At 49.8% G+C, this 20,153-nt stretch overlaps 1 protein-coding gene across 1 annotated transcript in view; it reads left to right on the top strand.

The window, feature by feature from the left end:
- The window catches only part of ZFR2 (zinc finger RNA binding protein 2), a 73,018-nt gene that overhangs the window by 25,281 nt on the left and 27,584 nt on the right, over positions 1-20,153 (top strand). Inside the window, exons 8-13 of the mRNA XM_066360198.1 lie at positions 621-829; positions 7,016-7,102; positions 9,112-9,251; positions 10,099-10,231; positions 10,824-11,003; positions 18,912-19,061. Coding sequence (XP_066216295.1) covers positions 621-829; positions 7,016-7,102; positions 9,112-9,251; positions 10,099-10,231; positions 10,824-11,003; positions 18,912-19,061 — 899 coding nt within the window. The remainder of the gene's footprint in view (positions 1-620; positions 830-7,015; positions 7,103-9,111; positions 9,252-10,098; positions 10,232-10,823; positions 11,004-18,911; positions 19,062-20,153) is intronic.

The following is a 20,153-nucleotide window of genomic DNA, read 5'->3' as shown; positions in this document are numbered from 1 at the left end:
GACTCCCGCATGCGCCCGACCGGGATCCACCCGGCACGCCCACCAGGGGCGAAGCTCTGCCCACCAGGGGGCGTCGCTCTGTTGCGACCAGAGCCACTCTAGCGCCTGGGGCAGAGGCCAAGGAGCCATCCCCAGCGCCCGGGCCATCTTTGCTCCAATGGAGCCTCGGCTGCGGGAGGGGAAGAGAGAGACAGAGAGGAAGGAGAGGGGGAGGGGTGGAGAAGCAAATGGGCACTTCTCCTGTGTGCCCTGGCTGGGAATCGAACCTGGGACTTCTGCACACCAGGCCGACGCTCTACCACTGAGCCAACTGGCCAGGGCTAGATTTTTCTTTCACAGTAACCCTCGAAACCAAATGTGTGGTTCATTGTGGATGCTGGCTTCAGAAACTCATTGATTTTTCGAAAAGAAAAAGAAACCTGATGTCTTATAGGCCGAGCATCTGAATCCTTAGACTGGGCTGAGATAAAGCAGTGGTTGCCCGAACCTCTCAGAGCCTTGAGAATGGAGGGGTGGGGACAGTAGACCTGTGTTTCCCCCTTGGGTTCATACATACACACACTGCTGGTGAACTGGGGGGGGATAATGTGGTGCCGGTGAGCACCGCCCCCCGCCCCCAGACTGCCTCACTATCTGCCGGCAGACCTACCGTGAGCACCTGGAAGGGCAGAAGCACAAAAAGAAGGAGGAGGCAGCTGGGAAGATGGGCATCCAGCCCAATGGCAGCTCATGTGGGGTGCCGGCACAGCTGCTCTGCGACCCTTGTGCTGTGTCCTGCACTGGGGCAGAGGCCTATGCTGCCCACATCTGGGAGGCCAAGCACCAGAAGGTAGGAGCTCCACACTAGCTTAAGCAGGGCAGCCCTGGGAACAGCCTGACTTTCCACAGTTGGTCCCGGAGGAGCATCCAATGACACCAGAGGGAGCAGCCACTGATGCTGAGAGGAAGCTTTCTCTGTAGGGCCCATGTGTCCTTTTTCCTCAGAAGCCAAACACATCCTAGTTATAAAAGTCCTACCTATCTCTGGACAAAAGCATGAAGCAGTATAGGGCTTGTACTCAGGCCCCTGAGAAACTATTCTTGGCATTAGATACATTTAGATGTTTATATCAACAAGAATTTGAACATTGATGACATCAAATGGTATATTCCATTTGGAGTCCTGCTTTTAAAAAACAAATAAATAAAATAAAATAATGAAAATTAAAATACTAAGTTTTAATGGCGAGGATATCGAGAACTGGATGTTACTGAATCCTAGGTATATACATGTTCCTACAGAATGTAGATGTGTGTCAATGGACGATGACACACATACATCTTTGCAGGTGGCCCTATCCACACATCTGTCCACACATTCTCTGTCTTCAGGGCTGGCGCTGAGTTGGTGTTTGGGATGTGGAGAACATCCCTGCCTTTCAGCCAAGGCAGTGGAGTTTGGAGGAAGGGGTCAGCGTTAGCCAGCATGAGGCATTGTAGTACTGTAGGGGCTGCATGTGCATGCCAAGTGGGCACCTATAGCAGAAGATAACTCAGGAAGGTCTTTCCCAAGGGAGTGATGCTTGAGAGAGTTTGGTAGCTGGGGAGTGGGTGGGGCCTGGACAGGACCACCACCCTCACTTCCACAGGTTGCCAGCCCTCCCACACCCACCAAGGTAATATTCCTGCCTCTTGAAGAATGTCAGCCAGGCCTGCAGTTGACCCTGACAGGGGAACCTGGGGCTGTTTCAGGTCTTCAAGCTGCACATCAAATTGGGAAAACCCATCCCTACTATAGGATCAGTGCCAAGGAACTCCAGCTCAGCCCAGACTCCTGCACCAGCAAGCCAGCCTCCCTCACCACTGAGAGCCCCTCTGTGGCCTCAGCTAACATGGATCCCACTGGCTTCAGCATGCGCACTCCTAGCAAGAGGCCAGTAGCCTCAGAGGCCACGTGCATGGGTATGTGTCTCCGCCATTCACAGTCCTCCTGCCATACCCTGACTTAACAAACTCTAGATTCTAGAGGGCCCAAGCTATGAATGGGGTGGGGATGGGGAGGGAGCATGCCTTCTCTCCCACTTTCCTGCCAGGCGAAAGTGCTCTGCTGCTTCTGGTCTACATCTTCTTTTTTTTTTTTTTTTTTTTTTTAAAGATTTTATTTATTCATTTGAGAGAGGAGAGAGAGAGAAAGAGAGAGAGAGAGAGAGAAGGGAGACACAAGGGGGGAGGAGCAGGAAGCATCAACTCCCGTATGTGCCTTGACTGGGCAAGCCCAGGGTTTTGAACCTGCAACCTCAGTGTTCCAGGTCAAGGCTTTATCCATTGCGCCACCACAGGTCAGGCAGGTCTACATCTTCTGAACCTTTGACATGAGACCATTTCCCTGAAACCTTGGTAGAACCAATGTGATGGCAGCACTATTTCTTCTAATGAATCTTGGGACAGACCCAGGTGCTGTGGGTTGTCTGTAGCCCCACCCTAAGCCTGGACAGTTCCCTGCACTGCTACCTCCCCCGTGCTAGGAGTAGCCTGCTGCAGACCACAGTGCTCACAGTGGACAAACCGTGAGTACCAGTAGATTAAACTGAGCTCCTCACATCCCCACCTCTGGCCCTGTTTTCCTCAGGGGTGGGACACATCAGCCGTTACCTGAGGGAAGTGCTGGCTGCCACATGATGCACACTGAGTGGGCCATAACCAGGATTGTATGTCAGGCACTCACTTCATACCTGCTCCATGTGCATTGCCTCATGTACCCTCCATGACTGTTTAAACTAGATCTGTCATTAGTCTCAATTTGCAAGTGGAAAAACGGAGATAAGGCTAGAGAAGTTCCTGACACAGGCCACCCCCTAAGTGGTAGAGGCAGAATTCAAACCCAGGTCTCTGACTGTCTCTGCTCTGCACCCCCATTATTTTTTTGTGTGATGGAGACAGAGAGAGGGACAAATAGGTACAGACAGACAGGAAGGAAGAGAGATGAGAAGCATCAATTCTTTGTTGTGGCACCTTAGTTGTTCATTGACTGTTTTCTCATATGTGCCTTGACCAGGGGCTACTGCAGAGGGAGTGACCCTTTGCTCAAGCCAGCGACCTTGGCCTCAAGCCAGCTACCATGGGGTCATGTCTGTGATCCCACACTCAAGCCAGCGACCCCACACTCAAGCTGGCAACCTCATGCACCCCCATTCTTTTTATGGAAGGGAAGGGGGATTATCTATTTTTAGCATCAGCAGTACTGTTTTTTTTCTTTTTCCTTTTTTTTAATTAAGTGAGAGGAGAAGAGGCAGAGACAGACTCCTGCATGTGCCCCCACCGGGATCCACCCAGCAAGCCCACTAGGGGGCAGTGCTTTGCCCATCTGAGGCATTGTTCTATTGATCAGCAACTGAGCTCTTGTTAGCACCTGAAGCCAAGGCCAGGGAGCCATCCTCAGTGCCTGGGGCCAACTTGCTCCAGTCGAGCTATGGCTGAGGGTAAGAGAGAGAGAAAGAGAGAGAGGGAGAAAAAAGCGAGAGGGGGAGGAGTGGAGAAGTAGATGGGTGCTTCTGTGTGCCCTGACCAGGAATCAAACCCTGGACATCCACACGATGGGCCAATGCTCTACCACTGAGCCAACCAACCAGGGCCACTGTGAGGGGTTTTTTTGTGTTTTTTTTTTTTAATTTATTTTTTGTAGCAGAGACAGAGAGAGTCAGAGAGAGGGACAGATAGGGACAGACAGACAGGCAGGGAGAGAGATGAGAAACATCAATTCCTCGTTGCAGTTCCTTAGTTATTCATTGATTGATTTCTCATATGGGCCTTGACTAAGGAGCTACAGCAAACTGAGTGACCCCTTGCTCGAGCCAGCAACCCTGGGCTCAAGCTGGTGAGCCTTGCTCAAACCAGATGAGCCCATGCTCAAGCTGGTGACCTCGGGGTCTCGAACCTGGATCCTCGGCATCCCAGTCCGACACTCTATCCACTGTGCCACTGCCTGGTCAGGCAAAAGGTCTTTTTTTTTTTTTTTTTTTTTTGTATTTTTCTGAAGCTGGAAACGGGGAGAGACAGTCAGACAGACTCCCACATGCGCCTGACCGGGATCCACCCGGCACGCCCACCAGGGGCAACGCTCTGCCCACCAGGGGGCGATGCTCTGCCCCTCCGGGGCATCACTCTGCCATGACCAGAGCCACTCTAGCGCCTGGGGCAGAGGCCAAGGAGCCATCCCCAGCGCCCGGGCCATCTTTGCTCCAATGGAGCCTTGGCTGCGGGAGGGGAAGAGAGAGACAGAGAGGAAGGAGGGGGTGGGGATGGAGAAGCAAATGGGCGCTTCTCCTATGTGCCCTGGCTGGGAATTGAACCCGGGTCCCCCGCACGCCAGGCCGACGCTCTACCGCTGAGCCAACCGGCCAGGGCCCAAAAGGTCTTTTTTTAAAAAAAATTTTAAAAGACTTTATTTTAGAGGCGAGATAGAGAAGAGAGAGAGAGAGAGAGAGAGAGAGAGAGAGAGAAGGGGGAGGAGCAGGAAGCATCAACTCACATATGTGCCCTGACCAGGCAAGCCCAGGGTTTTGAACCAGTGACCTCAGCATTCCAGGTCGACGCCCTATCCCACTGTGCCCCACAGGTCAGGCCACTGTGAGGTTTTTTAATGTGATTTTAGAGAGAGGATGGGAGAGAGGGAAACGGGAACATCAATCTGTTCCTGTATGTGCCCTGACTGGGGATCAAACTGACAACCTCTGCACTTTCTAAGGTGCTCTAACCCAGTGATCCCCAACCTTTTTTGGGCCACGGACCGGTTTAATGTCAGAAAATATTTTCACAGACCGGCCTTTAGGGTGGGACGGATAAATGTATCATGTGACCGAGACAAGCATCAAGAGTAAGTCTTAGACGGATGTAACAGAGGGAATCTGATCATTTTTAAAAAATAAAACATTGTTTAGACTTAAATATAAATAAAACAGAAATAATGTAAGTTATTTATTCTTTCTCTGCAGACCGGTACCAATTGGCCCACGGACTGGTACCAGTGCACGGCCTGGGGGTTGGGGACCACTGCTCTAACCAACTGACCTATCCAGCCAGCAGCACTGTGTTTGGAATAATCACATGGTAGTGAACATAAAATCATAAAGCACCTTTGACAACAAAGAAACGGCTCCCTGCTGAGGCTCAGTGGATTTGTCCAATGGGGCCAGGTTGTCTATGACCCTTGGTGCACCTGATTTCTCATTGTCATTTAACTAAGGGCTACAGAGTCTGTACTGTGGAGATTTTCTCAGCTGGGGGCCTACAGCTAGGGCCCCTCTGGATGCATTCAGATGGGCAGCAAGTGCTGCGTGGGTCTCATTCTCTCAGCCATGAAACAAGCTAACAGGAAAGAGTCTTGCAGGACCCTGTTTCTGACCGGCTGATGTATGGAGGTGAAAGGGGCCGTGACAGACCGAGGCCGGCATTGTTTTGTTGTTGTTGTTGTTGTTGTTTTTTGTTTGTTTTTCCCTGAAGCTGGAAACGGGGAGGCAGTCAGACAGACTCCCGCATGCGCCTGACTGGGATCCACCTGGCACGCCCACTAGGGGGCGATGCTCTGCCCATCCGGGGCATCGCTCTGTCGCGACCAGAGCCACTCTAGCGCCTGAGGCAGAGGCCAAGGAGCCATCCCCAGTGCCCGGGCCATCTTTTGCTCCAATGGAGCCTCGGCTGGGCTGCGAAAGGGGAAGAGAGAGACAGAGAGGAAGGAGAGGGGGAGGGGTGGAGAAGCAGATGGGCGCTTCTCCTTTGTGCCCTGGCCGGGAATCGAACCTGGGAGTCCTGCATGCCAGGCCAACGCTCTACCACTGAGCCAACCGGCCAGGGCCTGGCCAGCATTGTTTTTACCATCACACTGGCTGATTGGAAGCTGGCTGGCTATGGTTTCTGGTTGGAGCAGGTAATAAGTGATGCAGTTCTTCCAGGGCCTTCTGAGCCACAGGCAGCAGGCTGCATACCTCCAGGGGGGGAACCAGAAATCAGAGAGGCCAGGACAACTGCCCACCCAAGGAGAGTCTGTGGAAAGTTCTGGAAGCTGCTGTAACTCACAGCCGGTGGGCCCAGGCTATGTGGAAGAGGTAACTCTGCCTGCAGTCCTCCCTTCCTCATGCCATCAGTGTGCCTCCTTCTCCATCTCTGGGTTCTGGTGCAGAAGGGCCTTGCCAGGGTCAGGTTTTGTGCTCTCACCCCAGTTCTCCATCTCACATTTACACATTCATCCTCAGGCATAACTCAGTGACTCTTCTGGAACTTGCTCCAAGGTACAGGTGCTAGGTTTCAGATCTTAGAAGGAAGGTCTGAAGCAGGCAGAGGCCACCCCTTTTCTGTGGAAAGGGAGGTGGAAAAAGGAATTGGTACCCTTGAAAGCTCAGTGACTGCGGCACCCCACGATATATGATTCTAGGGGCATTCTAGGAGCCAGTGTGCACCATACGTGGCTATCACCCAGAGCCGGAGCAGTAGCCCCACAGGCTTGTCTTAAATAGCCTTATAGAACTCAAATTCTGAAGCATCTGGATGCTTCCATAGTTCCCAGCCTCCTTGAGTTCATCCAAAGACTGCGTGTGGCTAAAAGGAAGTGTGAGCTTCAACATTTCTTTTCATTTTTGTGTTTTTGTTCATCTAGTTCAGCAACTTGTTTTGTCCCATGCAAAATATCCACACCAGATAGAACCCCTGTGCTACAGACCTGGTCATTTAACAGTTAAGGAGATGAGATCATAAAAGCTGCAGCAGAAAGAGAAGGGCAAGGCGGGAGCACCGAGAGCGGGGCATTGGCCAGAGGTGGCTGAGACGGAGGTAAAAGGACATCGGATGTTGGCAGAGGCGAGCTCAGCGTGGGAAGGCATGTTGGCTCCTTTGAAAGCCGCCCTTTGGAATAGCTCAGCAGACAAGAAGCCAGCACAGTTTGCTGTCACTTTTCTGGGCCACCTAGGAAGGCTCAGTGCTCTGGGATGATAGAGGGAGGCACTTTCCCCCAGGGGCCAGTGCTTAGCTGAGCTTTGTGCCTCAGGTGTGCAATGATGAAGGAGAAGTGATCTGGTTCCACTGCAAGCTGTGTGAGTGCAGCTTCAATGACCTCAACGCCAGGGACATGCACGTGAGGGGGTGGCGGCCCCAGCTGTAGTACAAGGTGCGCCTTGCAGGGTCCTGGTTAGCTCAGGTTTGGGGTGTGTGTGTGTGTGTGTGTGTGTGTGTGTGTGTAGGAACTTTCATGATTTCTACATCTCAGTCCATGTCTCAAAACACATTTTTTCCTCTGCTACTCACAGCACCGACAGTAGCTCCATACCCCCTGCGCCTCTCAAGCTGCATTTAGATCTGCATTTCCCACTGCCTGGCAGACCAGAGCAGAAAACATGTTGATTTACTCTCTTGCAGATGAAGGTCTAGTTGTAAAACTCTGCACCCTCTTCTTGCCAGCGAAGGTACTCAAGACCATAGATGTACACACAAAACAGGACTCCCAGATATTGCCTCATTTTCCCCAGACACTCAGTATCAGTCTGTTCACATCTGACACATGTTTTTCCTTTCTCAAGCCTCTGCCTGTGTCCCAAGCTGGTCTGTGCTGCTGAGATGGGAAGCATGTGTGCACCGGTGCAGGGCTGAGCCAGTGAGCTGCAGAGCGGCTGGGGCCCTGGCGGTGAGAGAGCATGACTAGAGAGGCCGCTGCTGCTGGAGTTAATCCAGGCTGAGCCATCCTCAGGGAGCCTGGGGCTTCCAATGCTAAGGGCTTTCCAGTACCAGCAGGGGCCCCTTTTCCCACCCAGGGGGTGGCTTTGTGTGCCCAAGTTGCTCCTATGAGCCTTTCAGTACCCTGGGCTCAACCAGAGGGCACACATGCACATGTGTGTGTCTAAACATGACTGACTGTTGGACCTCGAGTATGCTTCTGCAGAGCATACATGCCACTCTTTACGGGTGATAAACAGTGGCTTCTGGGTATTTCCTCTCTTTATAGCAGTTTCATTGAGACACCATTCACACACTGCACAATTTACCCACACAAATTGTACTGTTTAATGGCTTTTACTGTATTCACAGTTGTGCAACTATCACCTCTCTCTAGTTCCAGAAGATTCTCATCCACCCCAAAAAGGAACCCATTCTCATTAGTAGTCAGTCCCCATTTCCACCTCCCAAGCTCTTTTTAAAAACCACAAATCCACTTTGTCTTTGTAGATGTGCCTGTTCTGGACATTTCACTGGAATCACACTGTGTGACCTTTTGTGTCCGGCTTCTCACTGAGCATAGTGTTTTCAAGGTTCATCCAAGTTACAGCAAGTGTCAAAGCTTCCTTTTTATGGCAGAGTAATATTCCAGTGTGTGAATGGGCATATTTTGTGTTTCTGTTTACCTGTTGATGGAGACTTGGATTGTTTCTGCCAATGAACAATCCTTAGACAACACTACACTTTTTGAATGAAGAAATGTAGTGCCAAAATCTAAGTTAGGCAAATGAATTAGCCATGTTATACTGCTCACAAAAATTAGGGGATATTTTAAAATGAATATGAAGCGATAAAAAAAGCATTTGATTTTTTTTATTAAACAAGAACATCAGAAAATCAAATGACAAATCAAAGAAAGTTGTTCAATTATGAAAATGAGATGCAAAACCAACTTTTATTTCATTGGTGAAAATGCACTATACAAAAGGCTGAAAGTCCTAGAGTATCTGCATGTTCCCTGATCCCCTAATTTTTGTGAACAGGATATTTGCAATATATATTGCTAGATTTCACAAAAGTTGTTTCCCCTCGATTATTTTGGTTGGGAACAAGTTATTTTGGTTGAACTTATGGTGACTATTGTGATAGCCAACAGTGGTGCCGCAGCACCTTGGCTCCTTTGTCAGATAAGTGGACAGGGTTCTGCTTTCACTGTCGTGCCTGTTACTCTGCAAGTCAGTTGTGTTTTTCCCCCATTCTAGTTCCCTTTCCTGCCAGTGCTTTTGGGGACGAGCAGTGTTATGACTCCGGGAGATTGAAACCCACTATTGTCTAAATACAGTAGAAGAGTGTCAGTCCCTGCATCCCCAAGATACCCAGTATTCTTGTCTAAGTGATGGTCTCTACTCTTACAGCCCTTCCTTTCTTTTCCAGAAAAAAGTCAATCCTCACCTTCCGATCTCCATCATGCTCAGCAACAGAGCCTGGAAGCTCCTGGTGGAGAGGAAGAGGAAGCAGAAGCAGCAGACCAGGAAGCAGCTGGAGGTGCTGTGGTTCTGGCACACAGCGATGAGGTGTGGGTCCCTTCCCTTTCAAGTTGGGGGGACATCTGCTCTCCCTTCCAGGCCTGAGGACCCAGATGCTTATGACTTACAAGGTTGGTAGGGGACAGGGGGACACGGCACTTGTAGGGGCATGGAGGATATTAGAGCTAGCTGGGCCCCTGTGCATAGGTTACTCCAAGGATCTGCCTTAGTTAGTGCGAATCACCTAATAAAGGAGGGATGGCATGGTTCTGACAGCCGAGGGGCTGACACTCTCAGGGACACCCTCTTGTCCCCATGTCCCCCAACCTCTGGTGTTCTCTGACCTCCTGTGTCCCAGACCCCTGGTATCTCCCTGGATCTTGGTGTCCTCTGACACTTGGTTTCCCTTCACCTTAGTTTCCTCCAACCTCCATGTCCCTGACCCCTGGTGTCTCCTGACCACCAACACATTTGTCATCATCCTCCTTCACCCTTGAGAGCAATTCTAAAGTATTCATGACAGGGAATCCAATTCACAGAAGATTGAAAGCAGCATCTGAGCTGGGGAGTGAGGCCCAGGACAGACTTGGGGACTGTGGCCACTGAGGCCAGCTCCTCCCTCTCTAGCAGTTACTCTTGGCCTGTGTCCTCCTGGCCCTTGGAGCCTTAGTCTCCCCTGCATATGGCAAGTGTTTGTACAGAACCCCTTGCTGGATTCTTATGGGGTCCCATACAGGTGCTATGTCTCCTTGGTGGTCCTGGGGCCTCTGCCTTGCTCAGCCCAAGGACCAGGCAGTAGAAGCCATATGGCTTCTGTCCACTGCTGGCTCTGATGTGACAAGCCCAGAGTCCTGCAGCTGCTGGCATCTTGTTGTTGTTTTTTTCTTCCCTGCAGGCACTATGACCTGCATAAAAAGCAGTGGGAGGAGGAGCCACAAGGCCAGGATGAGCACTCAGGACACTCACCGCCCGACCAGCACCCTCCTCCCTTCAAGAGCGGGCCAGGGGCACCCGAAGGCATACCTCTGGTAGGTGGTGGTCCTGTGCTGAAATGCCTCCTGTGGCACTGGCGTCATGGGGTAGGTGATTTTCTCACATTTTCACTAGAAGGACCTGAATCTTCTAAGAATGAGCAGTTGGACTTCATACCAAGACCTGTAAAGGACTGCCCACCTCTCATCGCTGGGTCACTATAGGAACTCCAGTTCCTGGCCCCACCTCCCATCACAGTGATCCCTTTAGTTTCCTGAGGCCCCTGTTGTCACATCTCTCAGGGACCTTCAGGTGTCTGTCTGTGCAGGCCGGGGTTGGATGGGAACCTTTGATTTGCACCTTGCTGAGGGATCAGGCCCACTGAGTTGGCAGAAGAGCCTCTGGCTTGGAAATGTGAAAGTATCACTCTAGGGCAGCCCCCTGGCCGCCCTCAGCCCTGAGCTTCCTGCAGTCTGGGGTCCTCACTGGGTACCCCAGTAGGTCCCTGGCATTCCTCAGCCTGGCTCCACCCCCAAGTCCTCCTGCTGTGTGTGCTGCACCTCTGCAGAGCTGACACTCGCCTGTCCCCTGCCCACCTGGTTCCTGGGACCTCTCAGTCCACTGTACCATGTGCACCTTTCCTGGCAGCCCACACAGCGGCCAGAGTCCAGTGATGACCGCCACGTCTTGTGCAAGCACGCCACCATCTACCCCACAGAGGAGGAGCTCCTGGCTGTCCAGAAGGCTGTGTCCCACTCGAGCGTGCTCTCAAGCTGGTGTCCGACACACTGGTGGAGAAGAAGTCCAGGAGCCCACAGCAGGAGGTCGGTGAGCACAGGTAATGGAGATCACCCTCATTTCCCCAGCCCAGGGGGTGACTTGGAGGACATGGGAGTTCTCACAGGAAGTGGCTGCCAGGACCCGCAGAGGCAGCTCCTCCTCTGATTGGCTTTGAGCCTCTGCAATAGTGGGGTTTTTCTAGCCCGTGGGTGGTAAATGTACTGAGTCTCTAGTCTCAAGGCTGGAGCTCCAAGGTTCAAAGGGAGGTTTAGTCCCAGTGGGTGAGAGCTGTTGCCAGAATTTAATTTTCCGACCAAAGGTGCATCTAGAAACATATATAGTTCACAGAAAATGAACTACCTCTGTTTGCTCATCTGTAAAATGGAGATAAGTGTAATTTTGCTGTGATCCCTCCAACTCACAGTGCAGAGGCTACCTACCGCTTAGCGCCTGAGTCATCACTCAAGGCCCTGTGGTTATGGGAAGACAGGAAAGTCCCTATGCTCTGTGAGGAGTCGTTACATGATTGAAATAATCCGAGAAGCGCCCATTTGCTTCTCCACTCCCCCGCCCCCTCCTTCCTCTCTGTCTCTCTCTTCCCCTCCCGCAGCCAAGGCTCCATTGGAGCAAAGATGGCCCGGGCGCTGGGGATGGCTCCTTGGCCTCTGCCCCAGGCGCTAGAGTGGCTCTGGTCGCGGCAGAGCGACGCCCCGGAGGGGCAGAGCATCGCCCCCTGGTGGGCAGAGCATCGCCCCTGGTGGGCAGAGCATCGCCCCTGGTGGGCGTGCCGGGTGGATCCCGGTCGGCACATGCGGGAGTCTGTCTGACTGTCTCCCGGTTTCCAGCTTCAGAGGAATACAGAGAGAAAAAAAGAAAAGAAAAGAAAGAAATAATCCAAGAGGGAGTTAACTCTTCTAAGGCCTTGCTCTCTGGGTGCCTTCTTTTTCATTTCCCTTTTTTATTTTTATTTTTTTTATTGTGTTAAAATACTCATAGCATTAAGTTGACCGTCGTAACTATTTTTATGTGTCCAACACATCGTTGCTAAGTACATTCACAAGGTTGTGCAGCCATTACCCACCACTTCTCTATTTCTAGGACCTTTTCATCATCTACAGCAGAAATCTGTCCTTGTTAAATTCCCCACCCCCTGCCCCAGCCCCTGGTCCTGTCATTACACTTCCTCTCTCTGTGGCTTGGCCTGTTCTGGACATATCATGTAAGTGGAATCATGCAGTATTTGTCCTTTTGTGTCCCCTTCACTCTCTGTGTTTGCTCCCCAGAAAAGAACGTGTGCCACTGTGAGTTACAAAGTGTCAGGATAAAAATGAACTCACCCCTGAGCTTCAGCATGCAAAGGTCCCAATATATATATATATATATTTTTTTTTTTTGTATTTTTCTGAAGCTGGAAACGGGGAGAGACAGTCAGACGGACTCCCGCATGCGCCCGACCGGGATCCATCCGGCATGCCCACCAGGGGCGACGCTCTGCCCACCAGGGGGCGATGCTCTGCCCCTCCAGGGCGTCGCTCTGCGGCGACCAGAGCCACTCTAGCGCCTGGGGCAGAGGCCAAGGAGCCATCCCCAGCGCCTGGGCCATCTTTGCTCCAATGGAGCCTTGGCTGCGGGAGGGGAAGAGAGAGACAGAGAGGAAGGAGGGGGCTGGGGGTGGAGAAGCAAATGGGCGCTTCTCCTATGTGCCCTGGCCGGGAATCGAACCCGGGTCCCCCGCACGCCAGGCCGACGCTCTACTGCTGAGCCAACCGGCCAGGGCCGGTCTCAATATATTTCATATGCTTCAGTAAACTTTCTTCACCCCTGGTAGGGAAAACAAGGGTGTAAAGAAGACATTTTTTTCAGCTTTTCCCTGATGCACTTGAGAAGCCAAACCACAAGACTGCAAAGTCTGCTGGGGAAGATGGAGCCTTCCCAACTCAGAGGTTTGCCTGGGTCTTTGTGCTTGCTCACAAGTCGTGCAAAGATGGTCTGGCCCTGAGGTGAGACACATGCAGCCCGACTCTCAGAGCCAGGCTGTGGGGCCTGTGAGCCTTGTGCCAGAGGCTGAGTGCACCACGCTGCCGAGAAGCTGACGCTGCAGACAGAAAGGGTGCCATGTCATTGAAATCTCCACTCAGGTTTTCAGAACAAAAAATACCCCCTCACTTACCGCTTTGAAGTTCCCTTCAGTTTTTACTTTGTACACTGTTTTTCTTTTTTGTTTGTTTTTTAACTTTTTATTTTGAAATAATTATGGACTCCTAACAAATAGTACAGAGAGGCTCCTTGGACTCTTCCCTGGCTTCTCTCGGTGTGGACATGGAAGCAACCTTAGCATGTGTCAAGGTAGGAAGTTGACATGGGCCTTTACATTATTTTTTCAAAAACACAGAAATGTGGAGTTTTTTTAAAGCATTTTCTTTTCTTTTTTTTTTTCTTTTTCTTTTTTGACAGAGACAGAGAGAGTCAAAGAGAGAGACAGATAGGGACAGACAGGAAGGGAGAGAGATGAGAAGCATCAATTTATTATTTTTTTTACAGAGACAGAGAGAGAGTCAGAGAGAGGGATAGACAGGGACAGACAGGAACGGAGAGATGAGAAGCATCAATCATTAGTTTTTTGTTGCACGTTGTGACACCTTAGTTGTTCATTGATTGCTTTCTCATATGTGCCTTGACCGTGGGCCTTTAGCAGACCTCCGAGTAACCCCTTGCTTGAGCCAGCGACCTTGGGTCCAAGCTGATGAGCTTTTTTTTTCTTCTTCTTTTTTTTTTTTAATAGTTTGGAGCAAGGAAAGGTTTATTGATTGAGAAGGCCTAGCCCAGGAAGATGGGAGAACTAATTCTCTAATCCAATTAAAAATAACATTTAATTCATAAAATATCTAAGGTAAAGATTATGCTTACAGAAATCGTATTTAAAGTTCTAAAATAATTGTTTTATAACAACATGCTTACAATGGCTCAAAGCTGCATATGGTAAAGGTACAGAAAATGTATTTAACATGGGCCTTTCTTTTTTCTGTTTTAGAGACAGGAGGGGGGGAAGATGAGAAGCATCAACTCATAATTGCTTCAGTTTAGTTATATATTGATTGCTTCTCATTCGTGCCCTGACTGGGGGGCTCAAGCCAAGCCAGTGACCCCTTGCTCAAGCCAGCAACCTTGGGATCATGTTGATGATTCCTCACTCAAGCCAGTGAGCCCACGCTCCAGCCGGCGAGCCCACGCTCCACCAAGCTGATGAGCTTTTGTTCAAACCAGATGAACCTGCGCTCAACTTGGTGACCTTGGGGGTCTCGAACCTGGGTCCTTCCGCATCCCAGTACGATGCTCTATCCACTGCGCCACCGCCTGGTCAGGCTCTTTTTTCTTTTTTTCTTAATGTTTATTGTATTGGTTTTATAAAGAGAGGAAGGGAGAGAGGGAGAGATAGGCAGGAACATCGATCTGCTCCTGTATATGCCCTGGCCAGGAATCAAATCAGCAATCTCTATGCTTTGAGATGATGCTCTAACCAACCGAGCTATCCAGACAGGGCTAAAGCATTTTCTTAAAAAAAAAAAAAAAAATTGAATGATTTTAGAGAGAGAGGAAGGAAGGGGAGAGACAGACAGTAACATTTATCTTTTCCTATATGTGCTCTGACCAGGGATTGAACCTGCACCCTTTGTGTATTGGGAGGGCACTCCAACCAACCTAGCTATCCAGCCAGGTGGAAATGTGTTGTTGTTGTTTTTATTTTTTTTATTTTTTTGTATTTTTCTGAAGCTGGAAATGGGGAGAGACAGTCAGACAGACTCCCGCATGCGCCCGACCGGGATCCACCTGGCACGCCCACCAGGGGGCGATGCTCTGCCCTTCCGGGGCGTCACTCCGCCGTGACCAGAGCCACTCCAGCACCTGGGGCAGAGGCCAAGGAGCCATCCCCAGCGCCCAGGCCATCCTTGCTCCAATGGAGCCTTGGCTGTGGGAGCGGAAGAGAGAGACAGAGAGGAAGGAGGGGGTGGGGGTGGAGAAGCAAATGGGCGCCTCTCCTATGTGCCCTGGCCGGGAATCGAACCCGGGACTTCTGCACGCCAGGCCGACGCTCCACCGCTGAGCCAACTGGCCAGGGCCTGTTGTTGTTTTTAATGGGAACATAATACATCATCCTGTGAATGTTCCATTACTTATTTAACTTTTGCAAAGAGCACTTTTGTGTTTAGGTTTTTTTTTTGTTTTGTTTTGTTTTGTTTGTTTTTTTTAATTCATTTTTAGAGAGGAGACAGAGAGGGAGAGAGAGAGAAGGGGGAGGAGCAGGAAGCATCAACTCCCATATGTGCCTTGACCAGGCAAGCCCAGGGTTTCGAACCGGCGACCTCAGCATTTCTAGGTCGACGCTTTATCCACTGCGCCACCACAGGTCAGGTAGTGTTTAGGTTTTTAAAAACTTGTATTATGGAGGCCCTGGCTGCTAGCTCAGTGGACAGAGCATGGGCCCAGCATATGGATGTCCCAGGTTTGATTCCCAGTCAGGGCACACAGGAGAAGCAACTGTCTGCTTCTCCCTTACTCCCTCTCCCCCTTCTCTCCCTCTTCCCCTTCCACAGCCAGTGGCTCGATCGGTTCGAGCGTGGGGGCGCTAAGGATAGTTCTGTTGGAGAGCATCAGCCACCGGCCCTAAAGAGCTTAGTTGATTCGCACATCAGCCCCAGATGGAGTTGCTGGGTGGATCCCAGTTGGGGCATATGCAGGAGGAGTTTGCCTCACTATCTCCCCTCCTCCCACCTAAAAACAAACAAACAAACAAAAACTTGTATTATGGAATTTTCTAACATACACAAAGTTGATGGAATAGTAAATTATAATGAACAAAATGTGACCATAACTAAACCATGATCAGCTCACACAATTTCACTTGATCTCTGGTCCTTCCTCCCTGCCCCCGTTCATAAAGGTTAAAAGGAGATCCTATCAGACATCATACTGTTCCTTTACTAAGTAGTAAGTATTTATAAGTAATAAGGATGCTTTCCCTTATTTACAAAACCATAGTACCATAATCATACTTTTAAAAAATTAACGGTAATTCTTAGCATCATCAAATATCCAGTTAGTGTTGAAATTTCCAGTTGTCCCACAAATATCATAGCATGTTTTTTTTAGTGTTCTGGGGTTTGTTTTTCTGTTCTATAGTTTGTATGAATTGGGGTTCAAATTTGTTGAGAAACCTCTAAGTCTGTGTATCTGCAGGTTCCCCCAATCCCGTTTCCTGCTTTCTATGCCTTTAAGAGTATCAGTTGCAAATCTGGTCCTTGCTCCCTAATCCAGCCTTCCCTGGTTTGGATTTTGCCAGTGGCCTCCAAGCCAGTTTCCCTCGGGCCTTGGGCTCCAGAGTTCTGTGATCCCCAAATGGATAAGAATATATAAACATGTTTTTACTGAAAAGGTTATTTCCTATACCTATAAATGTCATAAAGAAAAAAAAGTTGTGATTAGAGAGTGGCAGGAGAGTGTGGCAGCTTCCAGAACAGAAGACAGGTCATTTGTCTACAGATCTATCATGTGAGGGCCAACCAGGCACCAGTCCTGGGAACTGGAGCAGAGGAATGAGGCTCACGGGCTGGAGGAAAATAAGAAAGGGCTTGGGCAGCGGTTTTTAGTCAGTGTGCCACAGGAATTTTTAAAACATGCAATCAATATCTGACTATTTAGTTGAGGTACTGACCTCTTTTTCCTCAGTTTGTCAAATAAAAAAATGACAACAGTCAACATAACAATAGCCATCAGATGTGAATGCCCTGTCTCGAACCATTAATATATAGGAAATACAATAGAGTTGCATCTTCTTGATCATGAGGTATAATAAGGTTGTGTCTGATTGGTTAATTCTTGGTACCAGAAATCCTTTATACAAGTATAGGCACCTGATTTTTTAAAAAGTCACTTTGAAGCAAATAGGGTAGTGTCTCAGCAGAGCCCAAGCTCTATGTCGATCAAGCTGATTCGACTTCCCGGTGCAGTGGGACACTCCTGCTTATCAGCAGGGCTGGCAGCCTCTTCGAGACTACTCTTGAGGCAGCTATAAGGATGCTACTGTTAAGTGCCGACACTAACTGCCACCAGAGGAAAAACACAACTGACACAAGTTAGTTGCAAGAATCACACAGGCACAAGTTTTTTTTTCTCGTGCCTGGGCACAGTTTAAGGGGTCCCCATCGGTGTGCTCCTCTTGGCTGTCTTTGGTCAGAGCTCAGAGCTGCATGGAGACAGTTCACATCAACGTTGGAGTCTGGGCGACTATAGCAGCAGGGGGCCCCTCAGCTTTAGTACCTTTTTTGGCCAACGCCTACCAACAGGTGTCAATCTACAGGGTTATCACCTCAACCTACCTTCTAACAGGTGTCAATCTACAGGATTATCACTTCAAACCACCTTTTGGGAGTTCCTCACAGGGAATCTTCTCTTTGTCAATCTACTGAAATGTTTACATCAAATCACTTTTTAAGATTTTTTTAATTTACATTTATTAACTTACAAAGTTAATGTAAATAACACCAAGCCACTTTTTATCTATGTATAACTTCACATACATACTAACTGGGTCCTGCTTTTAAGTCAGAGTCTGTTTATCACATTACACCCACTATATTATTCCTATCCAAATGGCATAATTTTATTTAATTTTAATAATTATTTTTAATATTACTTTAATTACTTTTATATATCTTCCATATTTTTTATATTTCTATATATTTAATTACTATAACCTTATATTACTATATCAGGTAGGTAATTACTCTTATTATTTTTTTGTAAGCCAATCAAAATTATACCTTTTTTTTATTTTTCTGAAGTGAGAAGCAGGGGGGAGGCAGACATACACACTCCCACATACGCCTGACTGGGATCCATCCAGCATGTCCACCTGCAGGCGATGTTCAACCCCTCTGGGGTGTTGCTCCGCAGCAATCGGAGCCACTCTAGCGCCTGAGGTGGAGACAATGGAGCCATCCTCAGCACCCGGGAGAGGAAGAAAGAGATGGAGAGAAAGGAGAGGGGGAAGGGTAGAGAAGCAGATGGGTACTTCTCCAGTGTGCCCTGGCCGGGAATCGAACCCAGGACCTCCACACGCCTGGCCGACGCTCTACCGCTGAGCCAGCCAGCCAGGGCCATACCTATTTTTTTGGTCAGTGGCAAAAATATATTTTTTTACGTGCTGCAGAATTTTAGTAATTATGTGTGTTATGAGATGAAAAAGGTTCCAAATCACTGGGCTAGAGCATAATGCCTGAGAGGGAGTGGTGGGAGAGGATGGTGTCAAGAAGGCCCCGCAGGTCAAGCTGGGGACCTTGGGCCAGGGAACAATCTTGGGTGTTCCCGTCCTGCAGAGGGCCAGTGCTGGGAGGTTAGAAGTAGGGCAGACAGGATTATCCAATTCACACTGCAGAAAGCTGCCCCTGATCTGCAGAGAGGCCAGGCTAGAGCAGGGATCTCCCTTAAGACACTGTGGCCTGAGCACCTGGATGGGTCTGCTTGCCAAGGGTCAGATTGGGGTGAAGCAACCCCAGGGACCACTTAGAAGGTGCCCCAAACCAAGGCTGACTGGTGGCACCAACTGGCTGAGGACCAGGGGCCACTGGGGATGCCATCATTGGCGTTTCTCAGAATACAGTGTGTCGAAATAGTAATAACCACTGGCCCTTACTGAGCACATATAATATTCTTGGTGTGGTTCTCAGTGCTTTTCTCAGATATGTCATCTCATATTTCCTTTCATCAAGTGCACCCTGAGAAACAAGGCTCAGAAAGGGCCTATTTCACAGGTGAGGAAGCTGAGGCACAGAGGTCCCAGTAATCTGCTGACACTCCCAGACCCAGGGCAGGGCCATAAGCTCCCCTTCTTCCTGACCCCTCTTCTTAGAGGTGCATTTGCGGGTTTGTCTTCACAGTGGTGTCATCTGTTCTGCTCAGATCCTGAAAGGAGTGATGCGGGTCGGTATCCTGGCGAAAGGCCTCCTCCTTCGGGGAGACAGGACTTTGCAACTGATTCTGCTCTGCTCCCAGAAGCCCACTTGCTCCCTGCTGCAGAAGGTCACTGAGCAGCTGCCCCAGCAGCTCCAGGTAAGGGCGGGTTACCTCCCGGTGGTAGGGGTGAGTGTGGCTGCCCTCCCTCTCTCAAGAGCCCCACACGCTCCCTGTCAGGGATGACTTTGCTTCCACAGGATTTTAAGAAACAAGAAAGGGCCCTGGCCGGTTGGCTCAGCGGTAGAGCGTCGGCCTAGCGTGCGGAGGACCCAGGTTCGATTCCCGGCCAGGGCACAGAGGAGAAGTGCCCATTTGCTTCTCCACCCCTCCGCCGCGCCTTCCTCTCTGTCTCTCTCTTCCCCTCCCGCAGCCAAGGCTCCATTGGAGCAAAAATGGCCCGGGCGCTGGGGATGGCTCTGTGGCCTCTGCCTCAGGCGCTAGAGTGGCTCTGGTCGCAACATGGTGACGCCCAGGATGGGCAGAACATCGCCCCCTGGTGAGCAGAGCGTCACCCCATGGTGGGCGTGCCGGGTGGATCCCGGTCGGGCGCATGCGGGAGTCTGTCTGACTGTCTCTCCCTGTTTCCAGCTTCAGAAAAATGCAAAAAAAAAAAAAAAAAAAAAAAAAAAAGAAACAAGAAAGGTTGTCACTATGAGATACAAACCAGTTTGTTTTATAAACAGTTATAAGGAGAAAGAGGTGGAAACTTCAGGGTTCCTGTATAAAGTGAATTCAAGGTAAAACTCAGAAAATGTAAATGTCTTGCCATGAGAATGGTAGCCAGGCATTTAAAAAAGGCTACACGGTGATGGCACAGGAACCACTATAACTGCCTGCTGACTATGAGATTCAGTAGAGAGCAAAGGAAGGAGCCAAGAAAGTCTCTGGGAAATTGAGGATTTTTCTCTGCTAGAGCAGTTCCTCTGTTGTTGCTACAGTACTTTTCTCATGGTAACTGGGGAAAGAGTGAGATCATGTCAAGATTTAAATTGATCATCTTCAGTTAAAGTAACCAGTTCCCAGGGTGGTTTCTTCCTGACATGTCTGGCAGTGCTCCTGTGAAGGTACTGCATGGCTCCTCCTGATGGCTTAGTGAGCATAGGGCGGCAGACCAAGGCTGCCCTCGGGCGCCCAGTCTGGATAGCAGCAAGCAACCAACACAGAGCTTGCTAACTTTAGTTCGGAGGT

The sequence above is a fragment of the Saccopteryx leptura genome, chromosome 1 (assembly GCF_036850995.1).
Source record: "Saccopteryx leptura isolate mSacLep1 chromosome 1, mSacLep1_pri_phased_curated, whole genome shotgun sequence".
NCBI lineage: Eukaryota > Metazoa > Chordata > Mammalia > Chiroptera > Emballonuridae > Saccopteryx > Saccopteryx leptura.
Note: the sequence above shows the minus strand (reverse complement) of the source record. Positions and strands in the feature narration are given on the sequence as shown.